This window comes from Terrapene carolina, unplaced genomic scaffold, assembly GCF_002925995.2.
Source record: "Terrapene carolina triunguis isolate 2854851 unplaced genomic scaffold, T_m_triunguis-2.0 Scaffold141, whole genome shotgun sequence".
In the NCBI taxonomy this organism is placed as follows: domain Eukaryota; kingdom Metazoa; phylum Chordata; order Testudines; family Emydidae; genus Terrapene; species Terrapene triunguis.
This window is the reverse complement of record NW_020664492.1, coordinates 7,559,289-7,584,635: the sequence shown is the minus strand read 5'-3', so window position 1 is coordinate 7,584,635 and position 25,347 is coordinate 7,559,289. Positions and strand designations below refer to the sequence as shown.

The following is a 25,347-nucleotide window of genomic DNA, read 5'->3' as shown; positions in this document are numbered from 1 at the left end:
GAAACAAAAAATATAACTAATCAGCCAGAAGCCAATCACTTCTATTACACTTAACTTTCTCCATAGAAAAGTTTTACTAGAAAGCTGAGAAACAGGATGCCTAATCTGAAGGTACTGATACCATGGGAGAGTGAGGCAATTAAAATTGGTTTTGATTTCTAAAAAAGTTCTTTAAAAAGTTCCTTTGATGAACAGCAGGCCAACTGTATGTACTCCATAGCTCTCCCAATCATTGAAAACTCTGATTTGTAATTTGGGTTAAAATACGGATTATTTACTATGGATGTCATGGGTGAAAGTAAAGATCTTATCTCTGATTCTATCCCAAACCCAGAGAGTAGCATTTGCTAAAGAATATGTATAAATTTCTAGAGGGCATGATTTTTAAAAAATTAATCTATGGTAGCCTAGTAAATTTACATGGTCACAATTTTTTTGTTCAGTTATGACCTAGTGCTTGGCTGAATTAGATTACTCCCAATCCATTATTTCTTTGAGCTGGCTGGCTTCTCCCTTCTCCACTTCAGACAGAGGAGGGAATTGAATCCAGGTCTCCCACATATCGACTGAGTGACTGAACCACTGGGCTAAAAGTTAGACAGAAGACAGCATCACCACTACATCCTCCTTTTCCCTCCCCAAAGTTTGTGAATGGCATCTAAGTGGGGTGCCATTGCCAGAAAATTCTCTAGAGTCTTCTGTCTTTATTTTTCCTACCCTCCTTTTCTTGGGTTTCACCATCTCTGATGATTTTTTTCAGCAGCTTACCATTAGTTTCTACCTCTGGAGTATGTTCTTGGGTGTCTGAGATTTGGATCTCTATCCCAAGCAACTCGAGTGTACTTTTTCCTTGGTTAGAGTCCCTCAGTGTGTACTTCTGATTTTGGAAACTGAATGAGAATTAAAATGGGAACCCCCATCTGTAGTGGATATCTGACCTCCTGAGTGCTGCTGTAATTTTCTCCAGCTCTCTCCTTTTTTTTTTTTAAAGTTAAGGGGCAAAGGTCTTGGAAAAATGGCATCTTGTGATCTTGTAGTATAAGCTCTCCATGCTCTCTGTGTTTTTCATAATTACATTTATTGATAATGACGACATTTAATAATCAGCACTCTAGGTCTATTACAAGGTTCAGATGGAAGGAACAGCATACCCAATCAGGTATCCTCATCCAGTATTTTCAGGCAACCCCTTAATTCCACTACCATTTCTCTTGTATTTTCTTTTTTGAAACTTTTTATTATGGCAAAATTACAATAAAACATTAACATACTACATCATATGTTACTTATGCAGGATCAGGTTAACATTCAAAGAGCGTGACTCCAGATTCTAGCTTGCTCGCAGGAGAGCCCTTCTCCTCTGAGTATGCTAAAAAGGGTGACCAAATTTCTAAATGCCTTTCCTCTTTTTGGTGCTTCCTCTTGTGGCAGTGTTTTCTTTACAAGGAGAGTCCATATTTTGCTATACCACAATTCTACAGAAGTCAGATTTTTCCAATCATGTGCAATACCAACTCTTAGTGCTAACAACAACAAAAATAATGTGTGTTCTGTTTAAAATGTAGATCTTTTTCTGGAGCATTAAGTAAGCAGGTCAGGGGACCACACGACACTGGCATTTTGTCAGAAGATTAATCTTTTTAATAATTTCCTCACAAAACCATCTAATTCCTGGACACAACTACCATGCATGCAAATATGTTTCCTTTTCTCCCTCACCCCGAACAGAGTGCCTGCCTCATAGAAAAAAAAATTATGGATCTTAAATAGAGTCAAATACCATCTATACAGTCATAATATTTTTCTTTATGCGCTACACAAATTGAAGATATGTATCCCCTTTCCCATGCAGAGACTCACTCAGCCAGCTCAATTTCTTTGTCAAAATCCCTTAGCCATATTTTCATCTCAGCTGTTCTCTGAACAGCTTTTTAAATCAAAGTTGTACAGACGCTCACCGAGTTACGTAAACCCGACGTACACAAAATTGAGCTTACAGAAAAAGTTCCGTAAGCTAGAAATAGGAGGGGTTTTTTTTTCTTTTTTTTTGCGTAATGGTCATTCCGACTTACGCAACATTCGAGTTATGCAAGGCGTTCTGGAACGGAACGCTTGCGTAAGTCGGGGAGCATCTGTATATATCTTAGAAACAAACTTTTTATTGCAGCTTACTCCTGGGTCAACTCCTCAAATGGGGTTAATGGTCTGTATAGAGCCACCCTGTAACCAGATTTCGCAATAAAATGTTTGATTTGTACATATTAAAAATACAGGATTTTATATTATTTACATATCTCTTGATAGGATTCATATCAAGACCCAGGAACCACTATCCAAACTGAGTAATCTCAGCTCTTACACGCTACAAATAGGAAATATTTGTGACTAGGGATAAATTCCTTATTATTAATTAAAGTAGCTAAGGGAAAGCGCCTCGGCAACAGGAATTCAAAAAAATTGTCCAAAGCTGCTAAGTCGGTCTGGATGAATGAGAATTTTGGGGCTTTTTCAGGTGACCTAAATTTATTTTTAACCTAACAATTACCATGAATAGCTATATTTGTGCATGAGTCTTGTTCAAGTTTTGCATGGTCTATTGTTAATGCAAATGATCTCATTTTTTAATTGTGATGCATAATAAATAAAAAAAATGAAAATCAGCCAAATGAGGGAACACTAGTCCACCCCACTTTGTAGGCTTTACAGAGCTTTAGAACTCAACCTTTGTCTTTTATATTTCCTTACAAATTTTAATAGCACATATTGCCATGTTTTAATGTCATGTAAGGGACACCAAAAGAGATGCACTGAAAAAAACCTAACAACTTTGGGAGGACAATCATCTTTACCGAGGCTACTCTACCTAGCCAAGAAATTTCATATTTTTTCCCATTTCTCCCAGTCTTTTATTTTTTTATTCCTCACTGGAGAATAATTTGCCTTAAAAAGATTTTTAAGTTTCTCCACAATATTTATTCCTAAATATTTTAAAGATTCCTTTACCTATATTAATTTACGTAGCTGACAACAGTTTGTTTCGACCCTTTCAGGAATATTAATTCCTAGCATTTCAGATTGATTTTAGTTTATTCTGAAACCTGATAGCTGCCCAAATTTCAAAATTAGTTGTTCTATAATTTTTAGCAAAGTTTCTGGATCCTCCAAATATAGCAAGACACTGTCAAGCATCCAAAGCTATATTGTGTTCTAATCCTGAAGGCATTTTAATGCCCTACACAAAGGGGCTGTTTCACACACATTGCAGATGGCTCCATTGCCAAAGCAAACTCATAGGGTAACCCTGTCTTATACCCCTAGACAAAGTAAAAGAAAAGGATTGATGACCAAAGCAGACATTGAAGAATGAGTACCTAGGTCTAATATTCCCCTATAAAACGGATTTCCAAAACCAAGCCATACCAAAATCTGTCTTAAGTACTATACTCCCACTCCAGCCTGTTGAAGGCTTTCTCAGCATCCAAAGAAAGCAGCACACAGGAAGAATTGCCAGAATTAATATTTTAGGTCAAATTCAGATCTCCTCTGATATTATCACATAGATGCCAGCTAGCAACGATCCCAGATTGGTCAGGGGAACATATCTGGGCAACATGACACTGTCACTGTGTCTCAGTGGATCAGAGCGGAGGATGCCAAATTCAGGACAAACTCACCCCAAACTGATGGTTATTCTATCATTAGACTATACCAAGCCAGTAACAAAGTGAACTTCTGTGTCACCACACTGATTAACAAGAAGTCAAAACTACAGTCTCCTTAAGCATTCCAGCCCTTGGCTCACAACCCAGACACTGGACTTTATGATGAGTGGTTACTGAAAACCAATTTAATCAAATAATATAGGGTCCTTCTAATCCCAAGGGATCAGCCTCTTAGCCAGGTCAATATATAACTCAGATCTTATGCAACAATCACACTGATGCCAATCCTTTAGTAACTAAAAACTAAAGGCTTAATAATAAAAGAAAAGAAGAGAGTTATAAATGGTTAATAGATCATATACATACAGGTCATTTGTTAGTGTTCATAGCTCAAGATCATAGCAGTGATGGAATAAACTGTGAGCTTGCAAAAGCCTCTCTGGAATTATCCAAACAGATTGGGGGTCAACAGTCCTTGTTTAGAGCTTCCTTGTTAGAAATCCACTCAAGAGAAATGAAGCAGGAAATGAAGATGTCTCAGGTACCTTTTTATATCCTCTGCCAAGTGCATGGAATTTTATTGTCTCAAACAAAGCTCACAGCCCAGGTGCCTGGAAAATTACTGGCTCAAGATGGCATTCAGGGCAATGGCGTAGCCACAGGTGGGCCTGGGTTGGCCCACGCAAATATCACTCCCTCTGCCCATGTCAGGCCGGCTCCATGGGGCTCTGGGACCAAAGCCCAGCTCCCTCTGCCCATGTTGGGCCAATCCGTGCTCACTCCCAGCACCATTAGTCACCATGCATTTTTCACAATCTTAATTACAGAGTCCCATGCATGATCCAAGCAACCGCTCCAGCTCACAGCGCATACCCAACAGCACCATGCACACCCCGCCCAGCTAATCCTCCCACTTGGTCGCTCAGTTTGTTTGTTTTCCCCTCCACCACTGCCAACAACTTGCCCTTTTCTTTGCAATCAATTACTTCGAGCTCCCTCCCTCTGGCTACCTCCCCTCCTGCAAATGCCTCTGTCTCATTGAAAGCAAGCGAAGCCCCAGCATCTCAAGTTGGATGAGGAGCTTCAGGCGGAGGAAGTTTCTGAGCACGGTAAAGGGGCTCCGTGTGTTTCTTCCTCTGTTATTACGGGGGGGAGGGGAGGATAGGGGAGGGAAGGGAGGTGGTTGTTTTTTAAATCACGGGCTACGGATTGTTCCCGTGCTGCAGAAAGTTTGGATTAGAGCCGCTCGGGGGAGACACAGCAGAAAAGAAAAGTTAACAGTTCAGCCAAGTTTCCCCAACACCTTCTCCCCCCTACCCCAGCCCATTCAGATAACTACCCCCAATCAGCTTCTCCTGGGGCACTAACTAGCATCTAAATGATCAGAGCGCAGGCTCACCTACGCATTCCCTGCACTCTGTCACACACCGCCCATCCTTGCCATGTCTCTTTTCCTCTGCACTCTCCCTTCTTTAAAGGAGGGTCTGAGCGTCCCATGCTCATCCTTGCCCCAGCATGACTGTCCATGTTCCACTCCTAGAAGTCACTTTGTGGGTGAGGGTCACCTCATAATTTTGTTTCCACCCACAGATTCGCACATCATGGACAGCCTGTTTCCCCACTCCCTTTGCTTTCTCTTTCAGTTTGGGCGGGGCCTGTCACTGTGCCTCCCTTTCCTCCTCCACTGGGGGCTCTGATTCCCCCAACCCCACAAACCTGTCCCAAGATCCCTCCTCCTGCTGTGCTGGTGGTGAGGTTCCCTGGAACTGCCTGCTTTTCCCCTGAGGCTAGGAGCACTATTTTCCCCAGCCCCTTGTGTTAGGCCGTCTGTTTTCACCCTCTCCTTTTCGAGGGTGGGCCTGTCTTCCTACTGGCTTGTATCTTTATGTCTAGGGTTCTCTGGTTTTCCTACATCTACTCCTTTGCCCCATTCTCTGTTGGTCTTGCTTCCTGCCGTGGGGGACTCTACACCCTCATTTTCCCCTTATAAGGGAAGAGGCTCCAGTCTGTCCCTATAATAACTGGATGGGGCAGCTCATCTACCACCCCTACCTGCTTCCACTCAAAGTGCTTCTTGACCGCTAGGGATATTTCTGCACTGGGCAGAGCCTCTTCTTGCAGTGGATACATTCTAGTTTCAGGCTGCCATCCAGTAGTATCAAACAAGGCTTCACCAAACCCCTCTGGACCAGTGTGCATCCTGAGGCCGTGTCCACCAGTCCCCTCCGGCGCATCCTCCCGACTTTTACAGGGATGCTAGGCATTTTCTCTTTCTGCCTGTGTAGATTGAGTCCACCCACAAAACTTGGCAAACCCACATTTCATAACTGCGCCATCCAGCGTTGTATGCCCTGGTTGCCCACACTGGTAGCAAACCACTCCCTAGTTCCCCAAAGAAGTCCCCCTCATCTCCTCCTTTTTCCTTTTCAATCATCCAGGATGTGGCCAAATTGCCGCCCTTCTTCCCTGAGTCCTATCCCTGAAACATATGGAATTCTTTCTTAGGAAAATCTGCACCCACAAACTCCTCTGCCAGCTTTACCGCTTCCTCCAGGGTCGTTGGCTGGTGCCTCTGGACCCATACATGTGTGCTTTCAGGGAGGCACTGGAGAAATTGCTCCAGTATTATGTCTATTATTGCCCCACACTTGGGTGTCTGGTCGTAGACAATGGGTTGCCCAATTTGTTAATTTTTGCGCGCATGCCTGGGGTTACACACCTCTAGTCCATCTAGCAGCCCAATATTTCTGTTTATATTTTTCACCCTAAAGGCCAACCCTGCCCAGGATGGCCACCTTTACTCTATCATAGTCCCGGGCTTGCTCCTCACTCAGGGTCATATAGGCTGCCTGGGCTTCTCTGGACAAGTAGGGTGCCACTTGGCAGGTTCATGTTCCTTTATCCCATCTGGCTCCCGTTGCTACTCTCTTTAAGGTTGATAAAAACACACGAGGGTCATCTCCAGGATCCATCTGACACAGGCTCACCCCCTATGTCTTACTGCTGTTCTTGGTTGTGGGACTCACCAGACCCCATATCAGTTGCTGCTGCGCTTGTGCTTTCTCCTTTATGAACTCCTGCAGGGATTAAGCACCTTGTAAAAATCCCCTCCTAGAATAATATCTCCTTCTCTAAAATTTCCTAAGTGCTTAAAAAAACTGACTAAAAAAAAAAAAAAAAACAGGAGCAGCAACAGCTTGCCCTTGATTGGGAGCTTACACATTGGCTAAAGTGAGAAGTTTACCTTTCAAGGACTCCTTAAATAAAATGTATCAGTCTTCTGTATAAAGAATTATCTACTTACAGGAAACACTCTTGAAGAAACATGATAAATACCTGAATACAGCCAGCATCTCTCTCTCCAGGGCAATTTAATAGAAGAAGGGTGGCAATACTTTTTGCTAAACACTTCCTTTTTATTGTTTCATCATAACTCATAGTTCAGTGAGCAAAATGCCCTTTTCCTTTTGATGAGCTGTTCACCCCGTTAACATTAACGGTCATGTAATCAATAAGCTCAACCATGTGTATGAAGTCTTATCTTGCCCAGTACATTACCCATTGCTAAAAGCAGTGAGATGCAAGGTCTCCAGTACATTTGTGCCTTTTCTTTAAAGAAGACATTTTAGATAGAGTTCCCATCATACACACAGTAATTTTAGAACTCCCACATATATTGTGTTTCCTTTTAACACCTATATTGTTGTACCCTAAATCTGATTTACCATATATTTTTAAATTCCGAGGCATATTGTTTTTAATTAATATAATTTTTTTGATTAGAACATAACTACATTTAACATCTGTTTCTATTCTCTTATCCCATTTCCCCTGTATCCCTCCCTATGCATTCCCCCATTGTCCCCTGGTCCCCTCTAGCTGTGGAGCCTGGGCTCTCCTTACTTACTCCATGGGCATGTCAGCTCCCTGCTGGAGGGTGGGTTTTTTAATATATATATTTTTAAGAACCAAGCCTTATTTAATCCCATCTAATTTCTTTATAACACTGGGCATTATGAGAAAATTATACCATCTTTGAGTTCACATATTCTTAACATTTTCCACCATAGGTGTTCCTTTTCCAATTAATATAACATTTTAAAATGTTTGTGAACTCTAAAAGTCAAACTTACTTCAGTAGGGGAGATCTGGGTCTCTTGCTATTTCGTTATTAACTTTGTTTATAGTATAAATCACAATATTAAGTGTTATGCCCATTAAGTATTCGGTAGCCATATAGCATAAAATAGCCTGGATGCTGTACAGCCCAGCTTCCATTTATCTATATTCCTTTATCATTATAACCACATGGATATCATATCCATTATTTACTGTAATGTCATAGCCCAGATACTAATCTTATTCTTCTGGATTTGGACTGTTTCGTCTGCTCTCATGTCTGTCCTCTAGTCCTGATATTGCATCTTTCTGAGCTGTTCTGGCTCTCTTTGATCTCACTGATTCCCAGTAATTTCTTGGTAAACTGTAGGACTGATGCCTTTGAGCCCATTCAGATTTGTCTTGAGCAGATTCACCTATTCCCATGTCTAACAGTACCCATTTCTCTTCTTTTGGATTTGAGATAGGCATATCTGTCCTTTCATTTAAAAGACAGTCTAAATGGGGACCCCCATTTGTACCTTATTTTGTTCTAAGAACTGTGGTCACCTGGTATAGTTCTCTTCACTATCTAAGGGCTGAGGCTGCCAGATCTGGGAAAATTTGTATGGACTGCTTAAGAGTTGTCAGCAGTTCAGCTCTCTCTCTCATTGCCCTCAGTATTTTATCCTTGTCTTGATAGTAGTATAGATGGATAATCATTTCTCTTGGTCTGGAGCCTGCTGAGGGCCTGGGGAAAAGGGATCTGTGAGCCTTCTCAGTATGAATGCCATCTTTATTGCCACATTAAAATGTGGCATGGAAAACATCACCTAACATGGCCAGCAGATTTGTCCCTTCAGTCTCCTCTTGAACACCTTTAATCCTTATGTTATTCCTGTGTTCTCTAATTTCCATGTCCTCCAACTATATTTTTATTTCTTTTTCTCCTTTTGCAATTATTTGGATTCTTTCCTCTAGATTAGTAATGATGTCTGATTGCTCATTTAATCCTGTTTCCACATCTGATATTTCCCATTAATCTCATTAATTTAATGTTTTGTATCTATTGTATGACTGGACTTTTTCCCTCATCTCCTTATTAATCTTTTTGATTTCTACATGCAGGGCCTTCAGGTCAAACTCAATGACTGCTGCTTCTCTACCCACATCCATAGTGTGTTTGCTGGAGTGGCAGTTACTCTCTTCCACAGCCATGTCTTCATTTGGGAGAAGGGGTGGAACAGATCTTTGTATTGGAGGATTTCCTTCCTTTCCCAGACATCTAAATCTTCTTGTCTTCCATCCTTGCTTGTTGTGACTCTCTCAAAATGGCTGCTGCCATACTTCCTCCCCCAGCCACAATAAAACTCTCATTGCACTCATCCCCTGCCTGTACCTTTACAGCATAATGAGGGTCCAGATCAACATCTCCAAGCTTAAAGAGTAATTTTAGTATGTTTTGCAGCCTAATGGCAGTGAATTCTGTTGCTGGATTTTCTCTTCCAGAGCCTGCTCTTTAGGACTGGGATCTGCCAGTTCCCTTTAGCCTTCTTTTTCTTATTTGCATATTTAGCGCACAGATCTGTGGATTCAGGTTGGCTTAGTTCTTTTTATCTTCTTAAATTGCTTTAATTTATTCTCCCTTTATTGTAAACAGGTGGATTAAACTACCATCTTGTTTTCTGGTTTAGCCACACCCCCTTCTTTCTATGTCAATTTAAGGTGTCTCTCTCTCTGCTCCAGCAGTGAAATGCAGCTCTTTCTCTCGCTCTCATTTGTTTCCCCTAAGCCAGTTTCTAGCATGGTGACTCAAATCTTTCTGAGTTGCTGGGAGATGCTCAACCCCCACCCTGTCCCAGGCCCACCACCACTATACCCCTTCCCCTAAGCTCCCACCCCGCCAATTCCCACCCTTGCTCCGCCCCCTCCCTGGAGTGGGCCGGAGGTACTGGGGGGGGGGAGGGGAGAAGAGGAGCTGATCGGCGGGGCCCACCAGCAGGCAAGGAGCTGAGGGAGGAGCTAATAGGGGAGGCTGATCACCCACTATTTTTTTTCCCGTGGATGCTCCAGCCTCGGAGCACCCATGGAGTCAGTGCCTATGCACCAGACTATTCCCTCGGGCCTTTATATAGTATTCTAAAACTATTAAATCTGGTAAAACTACTAATCTACAAATCATTTAAGAATTAATAGTTATAATTATTTAGTTAGAACAAGGTCAGAGATGAGGACACTAAAGTTCCGACCCAGATCATGCGGTGCTGAGAAAGAACTGAAGAGGCAGTCAGTTCGCCCCGGCCTTTATGGCCTTGGCTGGAAGCATGAGGCAGGCCAGGGCGCATGTGCGGACCAAAATACACTACTTCCAGAATTCTCTGACTCTGGGCGCCTGGTGCGCATGCGAACCCACAATAGGGACCATCACTTGAAGAAAGACTTAGATGGTTGGGTGGTCTTGTGAGCCCAAGATGCAACCCGAACCAAAACATTAACACTGCTATATTTAGCCCGCTAGCCTGAGCTCTGCTAGCATGAGTCTGTCTTCCTGGCCTGGGAGGCTTGCTCCCAGGTGGAGTGTAGACATTACCAAATGACTTAGGAGTTTAAGTCGTACTGACTTTCAGACAGGCTCCTAAGTACTTAAGTCACTTTTGAAAATGGCACTTAAAAGCCATTTCATTGAAAGTCAATGGAGCTTAGACACTTTTGAAAATTTTACCAAAAGCCCTTAATATATTTACTTTAATAGAGTATGAATGGGAAAATAACTGCTACTACAGTCTTTTGTATCCTAGCTAAAATTCTGAACATTGATGATTGCATTTCCTGACCTCACAACACATGTCAGTCTTCTCTCTAAGGTATATGAGTTCTGTATCACTGAACAACAGTCAACTACCCTGAAAGTTTTTCTTGCATATATTTCTTTTAGTGAAGGTAGCTTAATATTTGAGGCTAAGAAACAGTAAACCCAATAAGGAACTAACAATATTAAAGTATCAGTGCTTACCATGGTCTTTGACATCAATTTCTGTATTTAAGTTTACTGTCTCTGGTATGGATAGTACATTTATATCATTCTTCTCAGGCCTTTTACCATGACTGGAGAAAAAGTTGTGCAAGACCTGTAAGCCCAAGAGTCAAACAATTATATAATATTAAATGCTCACTAGGATTTACTAATACTTATGATTTGTACAAGTTTTAATAATGCTAATGTGTATATAGTTTATGTATAGTAACAAGTGGAGTTTGCATCAGTTCAAAACACAGAAAATACTAAACACATTACATGAAATTATAGCTTGGTTTTACATACTAAATTTTGCAAAACACTAAGAATTAAAATGTAACTTGTTTTAAATCATACTGGAGATACCAGAATGAAGAGAAGAGGAAATGAAAATATTTCATTTTTTTTGGCTCAAGGAATATTAAATACACAGCTATACATAAATACATAACTATAAATTTAAAAAAATAGATTCAGTATTTCCTGCTTAAATTTACTCACCATAGTAATTCTCTCATCATGTTGCTTTGCTCCAGAAATTGAATCATTTCCTCTAGCTGAAATTCAAAAATAATTCAATTCACTTGTACTTATGTGGCTAATAAACTGCTCTCAAATGTGTAAAATATTTATTTCTGTCTAGTACTTAAACAGTTCAAATCTGTGGACCAGTCATTTAAAAAGCTTATGGGTGAGATTCTGTCCTGTGCTTTTAAGTGTTCTGAGGGGCTGTTTAAGTTACAGCAGTCTCCTTGGACTGCACTCTGCTCCCAACATGCCCCTAATGCTAAGGTTTTCAAAGGGGTCCTCTGAAAACAGCCTTATTGCTGTCTTACATAGTTTCTGCCCTCGGAGGAACTCCCCCCAGGTATTATGAAGAGCTTTTAGAGACCCACTGCACCATTCCAACCCCTATGGATGACATACAGGGGCAAGAGTGGGGGTCAAGATTTCACTGTATATTTGGAATACACAGGATATTTGTAATAATCACAGTAAAATAGTATGAGGATGATGGATTGCAGTAACTATTTGTTTTTATGTCTAGCAAGAAGGTATTGCTTGATAAACCTGTTTTTCTTTTGCATTGTTATTTCTGTACTAGAAACCAAGCCATTAAACACTTTACGCATCATTCTTAAATTGACCAATACATGTGGATTCTGAATGGCTCTATGAAAATCACCTGTAAACATATTTTCAAAACAATTATGAAAAAGTTGAAAGACCATCTGGATAACACGCTAATCTTTCACCTCTAGAAACAGACACAAATGAAATAAATGTGATGGTCTCAACCTAATCCCAGAGTTGACATCTACCCACATCACAAAGGCTGCCACAATTTAGCGTGATTGTTTTAGATATTGATATCTGAAACAATATTTATACCTATATAGTGTGCTTCATCCAGATATATCAGAGTATTTTATAAACTGATTATACAAACTAAGTATATTAGTTCATCCAACAATGACACACAAACACATTTGAGATCAAACATTGCAGCTGTTTGATTTTGTATTTAATCTGAAAGACCACGTCCCAGCAGCCCAGTGCCCATCAACCCACTGTGGGCACATTTTTTCAATACTGAATTTATGAGGCAAATTAAACCTATTGAATAACCAATACCACTTACTACTGAATCTTATTTCTCCTAGAAATATTACATCTAAGTGCCGACCCAGTCTGACATAGTTTAGGTTGACCTTATAAAAATCACAGTTTGAGATGGTATGGATGCAGGCAATCAATGTAACATATTAATCTTTGTTCCTATAAATGTTGCTATGTTATTCTGTCAGCTAGGATGCTATTATTATATGCCCTGAGCCCTGATATAAAGGAACTAGCCTTTCAAAGAGCAACAACACAGTTCAGGTTCACGTTTTCCTTTCAGGATGATGTTGTTGAAAACCAACTGCTACTGCTCAATTACGGACACCACTTTACAGTAAAGACAAAGTGGTCATATAAATACCATATAAACATCCAGTTCACTCTTCAGTCACGTGTTCCTGGGATTATAAGAACATTTAAGCCAAATATGTTAACCTTGAAATACCACACATTTTTAGTGTTACCGATTATCACTGTTGCACTAAGTGTAGGGGGTGTGGCTAAAGAACTTGACCAAGACATATCTGGATCCACTTCTGCTCCCAGGCCTTCAGAAATACATTTTGGTGTCGTAACCTAGAAATACATCAAATAATTTTTAAAGTATATTTTAAAACAACACTCTTGCTTAGATGCCTGGCTGGTGCGTCTTGCTCACATGCTCAGGGTCGTACCGATTGCCAGCTCTGGGATCAGGAAAGAATTTTTCCCCACTTTGGATTAGCAGGGACCTTAGGTTTTTTTCATCTTCCTCTGAAGCATGGGGCACGGATGGCCAGCTAAGATCATCTGGGCATGTCTCACCTAATTAATTCAATGCCATTGAAAGAGGTTCAGGCATTGATAGTACCTCAGTATCTTCTGTTTTATGCCTGTGGCACACAACAGTTTGGATTCTTTTAGTCTAGCTAAAGTCATTGGGATCAACATAGGGCATCTGCCTGGAATTTAATGGTCTGTAATATACAGAAGGTCAGATTAGATGATCTAATGGTCCCTTTCTGGCCGTAAAGTCTATGACTCTAAACCTGGAAATAAAATGCTTACCTCCAAAAGTTTAGGTGTGCAAAACAAGCGTCCACATCGCACTGAAATTTTTTTAGAAATAAGAACATTTAATTAAGTCATCCAACGATCTTTAGAGATAAATATTCTTGTTAGTAAGAGAAGGAGCACAGATACTCACCAGGAATATTATTTCTTTGTGGTGTTCTGTAAATATCCCTTAAAGCAGCTGGACTAAATAACAAAATCAAAGAAAAAAATTGTTACTCATCAAAGTTAAATGGTAAGCTTTCCTAATAGACATTATTGTACACTCTATTATATTGCCTTATACCACCTGTTTAATAAATGCTTTGATTGAACTGTATTAAAATCTGGCATACAAGCTCATAGTTCAATTGTTATTTTAAATGAACATACTTCACTAAGGAAGTGTTCTACAGTTTCAGATACTTTGGCCTGGTTTATCTGGAAAAAAATTCTAGAATTTTGAATGTTGCAGGGACTTGCACCATTTGGTCATAAACTAACTCCTTTACAATACAAATTTTATGAATAGTGCATGTGTTAATATGTTGCAGTTAGTATTTTATGGTCATTGTCTCCCGGAGACACTTGCTGTGCGGGGGGGGAGGGGGGGGAGGGAAGGAAGAGGGGGGCTAATGTCAGGGTGTCTCCTTCCCCCCCTGCACCTCACTTACCCCATCCTCCATAGAGCAGGGGGGACAGACCAGGACTCTGCCTGTCAGCAAGCTGATCTAATTAACAAGGCAGTATACTTAAGGGAAATGCGCATATCTCCCTCCATTCCTGCTGCCTTGTGTAGAGAGTTAACCCTTGAGGGCTCAGCCAATTGCCAGTTCATCATTTAGCAGTAAGGGAAATATCCCACCCTCTGACTCCTCCACCTCAACCAAGCTTCACAATCATTATCACTGTGTATCAGTATTAAATTGTTTGTTTAAAACTTATATTGTGTGTGTATGTATATGTATACACACACACACACACAATATATAATATAGTCTTTTGTCTGTTGAAAAAAATTTCCCTGGAACCTAACCCCCTCATTTACATTAATTCTTATGGGGAAATTGGATTCGCTTAACATCGTTTTGCATAAAGTCGCATTTTTCAGGAACATAACTACAACGTTAAGTGAGGAGTTACTGTATATATGCAAGATTATCCACTGTTCTGAAACTCTAACGTTTCCACCCCTGTGCTAGCCAAAAGTTTTTATAATATAATTTGAATTTAAATATAACCTTCCTATAAAATACACCTCTACCCCGATATAATGTGACCCGATATAACACAAATTCGGATATAACGTGGTAAAGCAGTGCTCTGGGAGGGCGGGGCTGCGCACTCCAGCGGATCAAAGCAAGTTCGATATAATGCGGTAAGCTTTTTTGGCTCCCGAGGATAGTGTTATATTGAGGTAGAGGTGTATATTAAGTCAAATATATTAAGTCATTTTAAAAAGTGTTAACATCCATAACATACCTTACATTGAGGGAGGTATTGAGAGGTGAAAATATTTCATCTGTTTGATCAAATTTTGTCTTCATAACATGTGGACTTGTTCTATGTTCTTTGTTAACCAAATTGACTTTGCCTGCAATGTATAGTATATACAGTACAATAGTTAACCAGATCCTGCATATAACTATTTTTATTATGAAATTTAAAAATAAACTTACCTTTTAAAATGTGCTTAACTAAGCCTTAGTTTTTAAAAAGAAACATTGTTCAATGTTCCTTACATTTCTAATAATGATCCTTTTGATCAAGCTGGAATATGTTCACAAATTCTAGTCAAAATGACAATACCAAGAATATTTCAAATACATGCTCAGAACTTCAGTTAAGTTCATTTAATAAGCCTCATTCTTTTTAAAAAATATTTATTAAATTTAGTCTGTATTTATCTTCACTACAGATTATGTCAGCTAGGCAAAGCAGTCAATGTGCAATGTCACTGCATTTCCTGTTACTACAGGAGAAATGATTTTTGCAGGCCATAAAGCTCCTTCACAGATATATTGTACCAGCATTCTCCCACGTCTGCACAAGAAATAAATTTCTTGGATTGAATGAGCTAGCATAAAGAAGAAATATTTTTGGTTTTATGTACAGTGCCAGACAGTACCTATTTGTATTACAAGTGTCTCATGAACAGTTAATTGTCAAGAATTAGTAAATGAAGAAGAGCATTTCCACCCTGGCCATTGGAACCTTATGGGTTAAACTGTGAACCTCTTAGATGGTGAGCAATTACTCATATGAGTTTTCCCATTGACTCTGATGAGACTACTTGTAGAAATAACTGCTCATCAGTGAGAGTAGGGGTTCAAAATCTGGCCATGATACTAAGATATATCCTCGAACCATTACACAAATTTATTCTAAAGCACTGAAATACAAAACAACTCAAACAATCTTTTTAAAATGGGAGGCCCATAAACTGCCCTGATTTACATCTTTTGCAATACTATTCTGACTTGCTGAACATCTTTAAAGGCTTTATTGTAGAATCTAGGTATGCCTCTGATATATGTCAAGAGATCCAGCTTCAGCAGAAGCCAATATTGAAAGGAAGGACACAAATTTACAGTAAATGTACAAATCAGATATAGTAGCAATGGCTGCATCAGAAATACCTATGCAGAAAACATTTTTATAGTTCATCTAATTCTGGTCCAAGAGGCATAGATGCTAGAACTTCTAGATACGTCAAAACTAGAGTGAAAATTAGCGTCTTCCTCAAAGTATATAATGAGGTACAGTCTTAAGTGAAATGCTACCTGAAAAGGGAAAGAACCTTCTCTTTTCATATTGAAGATTTTATTCACCAGTATGGCCACACTCCATAGCTTACAATCGTATTAAATTAACAACAAACTTACATCTATATACCTTACAACTTACACATCTTGATTCGAAAGTTCAGTGTGTGCCCTTAGGACTGCACTGGACCTCAAATTGGCAACAGCCATTTTCTATTTATCCCAAACCAGCAAACTAACCTTTTAGAATGTTTATACATTAAATGCAGCAAAGAGTCCTGTGGCACCTTATAGACTAACAGACATATTGGAGCATGAGCTTTTGTGGGTGAATACCCACTTCGTTGGATGCATGTATATACATTAAATATACACTAGTTTTACTTTTTAAAAAAATAGGATAAGCAAAATTCATTCCTGGGCTCTCCCTACATTTGGCAACTAGTAACTCCAAGCTTACGTTCTGCTGATATAAAGGGTGGTTAAAGCACTGGAAAAGATATCACACCCAATCCTGCAGTGAGTTGTGTGTGCATGGAGCCATACAGAGCTCACTGCAAGAGTGAATTCATTGTAATGAACAATTCTGCACTTATACAGGGTGAATTAGAGGGCCTAGTACTGTATGTCTTTTTCGTATTTAATGTCTGTGATAGCATTATTTATTGCAGTACTAATGGGAAACTATAATAATGAAATATAAAGTCTCTGTTTTAGGGGGCTGTGGGAAGCTATAAGCACACTTTTACTTCAGACAAACCCAGTTACTCACCTGCTTCTATTTTCTTCTGACCCAGTTCTTTTATCGGAGAAGACAAAAGTGGCAATGTTACACTCTGTTCTTTGAAAATCATTGGAGTTGATGCCAACTGGCTATATGTAGAGGGTTTCCCCCTTGGAGTTTTAGTAGCACTTTGATCAAGCCAGCCAGCTCTGTATTCAGGTTTCTCTGATGTTTCAGATTCATAGGGTGGCGCTTCTGTGCTGAGTTCCTCAAACCAGTTGAGACTTATCGGTCCTAAGTCTATAAAGAAAAATATCACATTATTTTTATATGTAATTTAACCTAGCCTTTATTTTTTTTTTTTTTTTTTTGAGGAACCCTAACTTTATGATAAATTGTTGTCTGAATTCAAATCAGTTTAATGTTTCACGAAGGACATTATACAATACCAGAGATATACTGGACATTTAAACCAGCCTGTTATAAAACCCAACAACACTCCTCTAACCATATACTTTTATATTATAGTACTCCTTTCAATTTTGATGTTGACAAAACAATCAAAGAATGTTGACAAAACTACTACTGTGGCTTTTTACCAAAAGAACAGTTACCCTTCAGTAACTGTGACTCTTCAAGATGTTGTAGTCTGTGTGGATCCCATTGTGGTGCACATAAGCCTCATGCACATGAGAGCTTACTATTTTTTTTTTTTTTTTTTTTTGAACAGCAGTTTCAGCCAGGACAGCACACATATGCTGTGCCTCCTTGTGCTGCCCTATGAGGGCAAAAAGGGCAGAGGAGTCACAACCTTCCCTTAGCTCCCTCACAGCTCAGAGCCCATGTTAGCTGAGACTCCGAAAACAGGAAGGAGAAAAGGTTGTGGCATCCACACTGACAATACCTTGAAGAACCAGTTACTGTAGGACTAAGCAACCATTATTTCTTCCTTGAGTACGTGTGGATCCCACTATAGGTGAATGGCAAGCAGTGTCATCTCTAGATAGTAGGAGTATCACAGCTGCATCAGTCAAATAGAGATAGGAGTACTGCTCTTCCGAACTTGCCATCTGATCTACTAGCTAAATCCAGTGCATAATGCTTGACAAATATGAAAGGGTGGAGCCATATAGCTGCCGTGCAGATTTCAGATATCAGTATACTTCAGGAGCAAGTAGAGGATGTTGCTTGTGCTCTGGTGAAGTTAGCCTTAATAGTCAGAGTGAGTGAGAGGCACATTGCCTAGCTGGTAACCCAGTGAGATATAAAGCATAAGCCATTTAGGCAATCTTTGCAATGAAACAGCTTGGTTCTTGGAGCAGCCAGCTATGACCACAAACAGAGGTGGGGACAGTCAAAAAATTGCTGTCGATATCACATAGCATGTAGCTTCTTCTCCTCTGGTGTGGAATGTGGTTTTGGGAAGAACACAAGAAAGTTAACTGATTATTTTAAGTGGAACTCAGAAGTTACCTTTGGAATGCATTTTACATGAGGTCTCAGTACTTCTTTGTCTTTATGGCATTAAGTATATGGGAGTTCTGCCATGAGTGCCTGAAGCTCACTTACTCTTCTGGTCAAGGTGATGACCAACAAAAAGGCAATTTTGAGAGTAAGATAACGGATGGAGCATTCCAATAGGTGCTGGGGGAGGAGGGACAGACCGGGGGAGGAGAGGGGCTCCATAAGTTTTAAGAGGATGTTGAAGTCCCATGCTGGAGTAGATACTTTCCTCATGGATTGTATTTTCTAAATAGGCAACCAACTTAATTCTCAATTACTGAGGGACAATCTCCACTCATTGATATTCTTTGCTTTCCACAACCAAATCTCTGTACAACTTTTCATGAGTGACGTACCCGAGTATTCGGATTCTAATATCTAAACTGTATTGTTAAATCCATTCACCTAAATTTGGGTTACTGCTGATTATGTACTCTATGTATCATATGACTTTTAAAAACTAACTTTATATTTGTGGATAATCTAAGCACTATACCCAGATGTACAGACACTCTTTTCCCAACCTTTATATTATATATATATTTTTAACATTAGCTTTAATAAAAATTTTAAATCTCTAACCAGTGATTAAGCATGCATTAGACTCTTAAGAAATTCTGATACTAACAAATGAGAGAAGACTAAGAACAACTATCAGTGGATGATACGCTGATAGTGCTCCCAGCTGGATCTTGATGTAGCTAAATTAAAATCCGAAGTGTTTCAGCTGCAGCAAATAGTCGAGAATCTTCAATACTGGGGCCTGCAGCAGGTCTTGGCCGTGTCGGGCCGCCAATGTTAAGAACTTTATCCATTTGAAAGTGTGGATAGCTTCCTGCTCTGTGCCAATGTTTCCTGAACATGCAAGGAGCAATCCCTTTCTGTAATGCTCAATCAGCCAGCATCCAAGCCATCTGGTGTAGTGACCTTGGGTCTGGGTGGAGTACTTGAGCCTGATCTTTGACAACAGGTTTGGGCAATCTGAGAAACTGACTGGTGGTCACGTGGACATCTGTAACAGGTCTGTCAGCAAGAACTACGTTGGCCAGCAGGGAGCTATGAGAATGAGCATGGCCTGTGTGACGGTGCACCTCATAAGGCTTTATGGAAATATGCTTATGAATGTATATATGACATAACTGGAATATGTTTTATGCTACATGTTCCATGTAACATATATCTGTAAAGGTTATGATCCACTGAATCTATTCATCCTATATGTATGCATGTATCATTTTTGTATTCCAAGTTATGAATATTAGCTGTGTACTTGCTTGATTTTTAAGTAGCCTTAGTAAAGCATTTGGCCCACTTCTTGAGAAAGGAATGTGCAAATTAAGTGCCCAATCAAGAAACACTTAAAGGACAATGAATCTTGGAAGGCTCCAATCCACATAAGAAGTCTACCTGAGGACGTTCAGGGTAGCGTGTAAACAATGGCTGCTGCCTGTAAAAACTGAGTCATGCATGGACATGTAACTTGCCCATGTGACTTCAAAACTCCATCTTGGAGCTGGACTTTGCATAAGAGAGAGGAGGGAATCTCCACCCACAAGAGAAAGTCTATTTAAGCCCGTGGGAGACCCCTCCAGTTTGGTCTTCAGCTGGCTAAAGAGATAGCTTCTCCACCCTCAAAGATACCTGAAAGAAACTGGAACAAAGGACAGTAACTACAGGGGGTGTGAGTGATTGCTGGACCCAGACTAGAAGGAGACTAGTCTGTAAAAGGAAGCATACTGGAATTCCTCTGAGGGTGAGGTTTTTAATATGTATTCAGTTTTCTTACTGTATTAGACATAGACTTGCGTGTTCTGTTTTATTTTGCTTGGTAATTCACTTTGTTCTGTCTGTTACTACTTGGAACCACTTAAATCCCACTTTCTGTATTTAATAAAATCACTTTTTACTTATTAATTAACCCAGAGTATGTATTAGTACCACTGCAGAAGGAAGGCATCTGGCAATGATCCAAGAGTCATGGCCCCTCTGGAACAGAAGTTTGAGCACTTGGCATTGTCCTTGATGGCAAACATGTCTGTCAGCACCACGAAGACACAAGGGAGTATTAGAGCCTTCTTTGTCGGTGACTTTGCAGAGGAATAGACTGACCAGAGCCAGAACTGTAGCAATCTCCAGAGAAGTCTGGCAACCAGCATCACATAAATATAAGAGGGCACATGGCATAATGCTGCAAGGTAAATCTGTACCATTGTAGCCAGGTGACATTTACTGTATTCAGTAATGACGGGCATGATTTAAACCCTGTGGGTTTAGAGTCTGCTATGCCAGTGGTTGGCACAAAATTTTTCACTCCGTGGTTTAAGGGATTGTATCGGAGGTCTCCCCCAGTCCAAAAAAATTAAGAAAACAATGAGAGTGAACAATTTCTTCATGAAAGGGTTGAGTTTTAAGCTAAAAACTGTGTACACTGTCCAGGTTCCATCTCACTGCCATGGGGAAAAAAAGGGAAGTGAGGGAAGGTTGCAGTCATTCCACCCTTTGTGCGCTCATATGGAAGCATGAGGTGGTACAAGACACATGCACAGCACCGATACATACTACTATTAAAAAAAAATTCTGAGTTTGTATGCACGTGGCACATGTGAATCTACAGTAGAATCCACACTGAAATATACTCCAAGAAGAACCGTGGTTAAACAATAGGTTTGTTTTACAGTTAGAAGGGAAACTGGACCCATTTTGCTAAAACCAGCAATATAGGAGTTTAAAAAATAAGAAGTCCTTCTCAACATGAATAAATCACAAAATACAGTATATTTGAAAAAAGAATCATGACCATTAGCACTTCTGAGCCTAGAGCTGGAGGCAACTTAAAAGTGAACAAATTTTAACATTGACATATAAGAGACTTAAGGCCTTGATAACATTAAGTATATTTAAATATTAGAGCATTTATTAGTCTCGAGCCATTACTAAAACCATTTGGAATTACAACCACATCTTGTGCATAAAGAACATAGGAATGTAAGGAGACAACCAAGTTAAATTCAACTCTTCATTGGGACATAGAGTTTATTGCAAATGCCTACAGAATACAGCACCCTGAAAATGCCTCTGATTACAACATGCTTTCAGTACATTAATTTTAATCAAATGAAATAATAGCTGTACCTGATTCACTGCATCGTGCCTTAAATATTTCAAAGAAAGTTGGTCTTTCCACAGGTTTGTCAGCCATTTTCTTTTCCATAACATCACTGGTATGCTTGTTAAAGAAGCCTGCAAAATTATATCAAAATGCTTTGATACTCAGCTATCCTAATGGCACTTGTAGGAGTCCATGGCTTCCATTCCCATCAGGGGTCAGCAACATGTCCATACACAGACACAAGTGTCCATGGTAAAAAATTTTGAGTCCGTGGTAATTTTTCAAAACATTGAATGACTGAATGACATAACATTCCTCCCCTGCCATGTCCATCACTAAGTACAGTAATTTTGTCAAGAGTCCATCACACAACATAGTGGTGCCGACCCGTTATTCCCTTTTTTTTGCTCCTCAGTGAGTGATGTAAGGCAGCACACACTTAGCCCAAGGGAATGACCTTTCTAGCCAATTAGTTGTGGTGATAGATTATGAAGAGAGTTATATCCAGTCCTACTTGGCAGAATCATAGCTGCAATGTATGCACTCAACACAATAATGGGCATGGCATAAAAACCTAGACAAAAATAATATGATCTCCAGTGTGTGAATTTTCACAGCAAGGAAAGGAAAAAACTCAACTCTATCACAGAAGACGAGAACACCATGCAAAATACAGAATACTTCGGTAAAGTTTTACACTAAATGAATCAGTGTTCACAATGATTCTTGATGAATAAGGTATATCACTTTGTATATAATTAGGACATATACACATAGTGAAATCTGAAAGGCTGTTTTTGCTGGCGAACGCATCCAACAAATAAGAATGTGATTGAAATTGGAATGCAAGCTAAAGAGAGACTGCCAATTTCAAAAACACACATCTGTGTTGTTGATTTTTTTTTAAACTACTGCTACAAGTAACAGCTAAAATTACTGTAGCAATTTTTCAGTTTATTTACTTTGTGCAATTGAAAGCATTTTTAAGTAGGGTCTATTTTATGGTTTCCTTTTGGATAGTTAGTCTGTCAATTTCAGCTATGTGGGTCTCTCTGAGTACCAGGGGAAACAAACATTTTTTAAAACGGGAAAATGTTATTACAAAACCACAAAAATTGGACAAGGAACTCAAAAGTATGAGTACGTGAAAAGTACTCGTAACTCTTTTAAATTACTAAATGTAAAGTGAAGTCCTTTTAATTTCCAAATGTTTGACTCTGAAAATTTTTGCCACATGCATTTATGTGACGCTCTCATGTAAAATAAGTGTTAGAAGACTGTTGATCTTATTTTACACCACATATGTCTGTAACATTATCACTAATGAACCATGTCATTCCTCAATTTGCCTTCAAAATCCCTGCATAGAAAATTTACTTTTGGGGGGATGCAAGGATGATAGTTAGCAATGTTCAAAAAATGCATTTTCATTTTATTTTATTCAGAAAAATTCTATATGTTGTCTACACAGGCACAGAAGTGAGCCAAATCCCAGTGTGGGATGACACTTAAATCTTGCTTCAGAAGTGCTTTGTAAAGTTAAATGTACATTCACCTACTCTAAAAATAACATGCAGAGCCCCATTTTATTTGTGCTTAGCTTCTCTGTGACCCTGTACAAAAGGACAGCTGATCAGACATCCCTCACACTTCTTCCCCGTCCCCTTCCTCGGGATGACAAGAAACCCCTTCACTGGGAATGGATTTTTAGAGTCAGTATTTCAAATGTAATACAGATGGGAGGAAATAACTGGCCCCCCCTCACTTTCCTATAATACACAGTGCCCCTTGTTTATCCTTCACTCGGGGGCATGGGGGGAGGAGGTCTACAGCAGGAATCATCGCCCACATGTGTTAGTACAGCGCCCCGCACCCTTGTCCTACCAATATCGCTCGGGATCGACTTTAAATATCAGTATTTCCAACTGGCAGCAAAAGGGAGGCAGAGTGACAGGGAGTCATCCGGGCCTCCCCTCACCCCACCCCTCCCTCGGCCACCACGGGGGTGAAGGATGGAAGCTCCCGGGGATCATCCTGTGCGTGTCTGAAGGGGAGACGGTCCCCTCCTCGCAGGGAATGAAATCCAACGCCGCCCCCGCCCAAGAGCAGCCCTGGCCCCGGCGCTGCCCCTCCCCATGATCTCCTCCTGCCCGCAGCGGGACGGGCCACTGCCGTCTCTCAACCGGGATGCGGCCACCGGGGCCCCGCACAGGGAAGCATCCAGCCCCACCGAGCCCCCCCAGCAGACGCCGGGCGAGCCTGGGACGCCCCCCTCACTTGCCTCAGCGCTGCCGCTTCCACAACATTCATTCAACGCACACAAGCGCTGGCGCCAAATCCCCTTGCGCCTGCGCCGCGAAGGCTGTTTCTAACGCCACGCCGCCTGCTTCCTACTGCGGCTGCGCCTCAGGCAGGGGGCGGGTGTGGCTGGGCGGCCGCGCGGCGCTCTGGTCCCAGAGCGGGCTGCGCCTCTGCAGCGTGGGGGTGACAGGAAGGCTAAGGAGTGTGAGGGAGGATTTAGACGGGGGATTGAACAGTTATTGTCAGATCAAAACACACCGGGACATACATCCCCCTAGAGAGAGACTGTAACACACAGCAACACCCTCTAGAGAGAGACTGTAACACACAGCAACACCCCCTAGAGAGAGACTGTAACACACAGCAACACCCCCTAGAACAGGGGTCTCAAACTCAAATTATCAGGAGGGCCACATGAGGACTCGTACGTTGGCCCAAGGGCCACATCACCCGCTGTCCCCACCCCTGCCCGGGGGGTGCAGCAGGGGGCTCAGGGTAGGGCATTGGGGTGCAGGAGGGAATGTGGGGTGTGGCAGGAGGTTGGGGCACAGGAGGGGTGTGGCAGGGGGTTGGGGGGCAGGGTGCAGCAGTGGGCTCAGAGCAGGGGGTTGGGGTGCAGGAGGGAGTGTGGGGTGTGGCAGGAGGTTGGGGTGCAGGCAGGAGGCTCAGGGCAGGGAGTTGGGGTGCAGGGTACCGGAAGGGTTCGGGTTCTGGCCCAGCGCCGGTTACCTGGAGCGGCTTCGGGGTGGCAGGGGCGTGCATCGGAGCCAGAGTAGGACGGGGGGGGGCAGCGGGGAGCTTGGCAGGCCACAGGGAAGAACCCCGCGGGCTGCGTGTTTGAGACCCCTGCCCTGGGGGGGGGCTGTAATACGCACAGCAACACCCCCGAGAGAGAGAGAGGCTGTAACACACACAGCAACACCCCCTAGAGAGAGATGGTAACACACACAGCAACACTCCTTCAGAAAGAGAGAGGCTGTAATACACAGCAACATCCCCTGAAAAAGAGACTGTAACACACATTGACATACATCCTTCTAGCGAGAGACTGTAACACACACAGCAAAATCCCCCCTAGCAAGAGGTTGTAACACACACAGCAACACCCCCCCGTAGAGAGAGACTGTAATGCGGGGGGCATAGACAGACTGTGAGCAGGGCCGACGAAAAGGGGGGGGGAAGCCGGTACAAATTACTGGGGCCCAGCGGTCCGGAAGGGGGCCCGGGGCCCAGCTTCCCCCCCCCCCCATCAGCCCTGTTTAGCCAGTCCGGGGCGCAGCGGTCCGGAAGGGGGCCCGGGGCCCAGTTCCCCCCCCCGGCCCTGTTTAGCCGGTCCACCCTTGCTGAGGAACCCGCTCTTGGTGGCCCTGACTGTGAGTGGGTTAGGAGAAAAGTGGAAGTAAATTCAGGCTGTGGGGAAGGGGGATCTCCGGAGTAGGAGGGGAAGAAGCACATTGTAAGAGCGGTAGAGGAAGAGACAGGCAGGTATGTGCTAGGGGACAGGGTCAAAAGGA

The 25,347-nt window shown here is 41.5% G+C and overlaps 2 protein-coding genes across 2 annotated transcripts in view; one reads left to right on the top strand and one right to left on the bottom strand.

The window, feature by feature from the left end:
* Positions 1-21,634, bottom strand: part of LOC112113030 (breast cancer type 2 susceptibility protein-like) — an 84,109-nt gene extending 62,475 nt beyond the window's left edge. The window contains exons 1-8 of the mRNA XM_026653551.1: positions 21,556-21,634; positions 16,969-17,220; positions 14,914-15,025; positions 13,586-13,638; positions 13,447-13,487; positions 12,864-12,975; positions 11,278-11,333; positions 10,774-10,888 (exon numbers count right to left, since the gene is read on the bottom strand). Of these exons, the coding sequence (XP_026509336.1) occupies positions 10,774-10,888; positions 11,278-11,333; positions 12,864-12,975; positions 13,447-13,487; positions 13,586-13,638; positions 14,914-15,025; positions 16,969-17,220; positions 21,556-21,634 (820 nt within the window). The remainder of the gene's footprint in view (positions 1-10,773; positions 10,889-11,277; positions 11,334-12,863; positions 12,976-13,446; positions 13,488-13,585; positions 13,639-14,913; positions 15,026-16,968; positions 17,221-21,555) is intronic.
* A 121-nt stretch (positions 21,635-21,755) lies between these two features.
* LOC113406805 (ZAR1-like protein) overlaps positions 21,756-25,347 on the top strand; it is a 12,541-nt gene continuing 8,949 nt past the window's right edge. Inside the window, 1 exon segment of the mRNA XM_026653550.1 lies at positions 21,756-21,784. Coding sequence (XP_026509335.1) covers positions 21,756-21,784 — 29 coding nt within the window.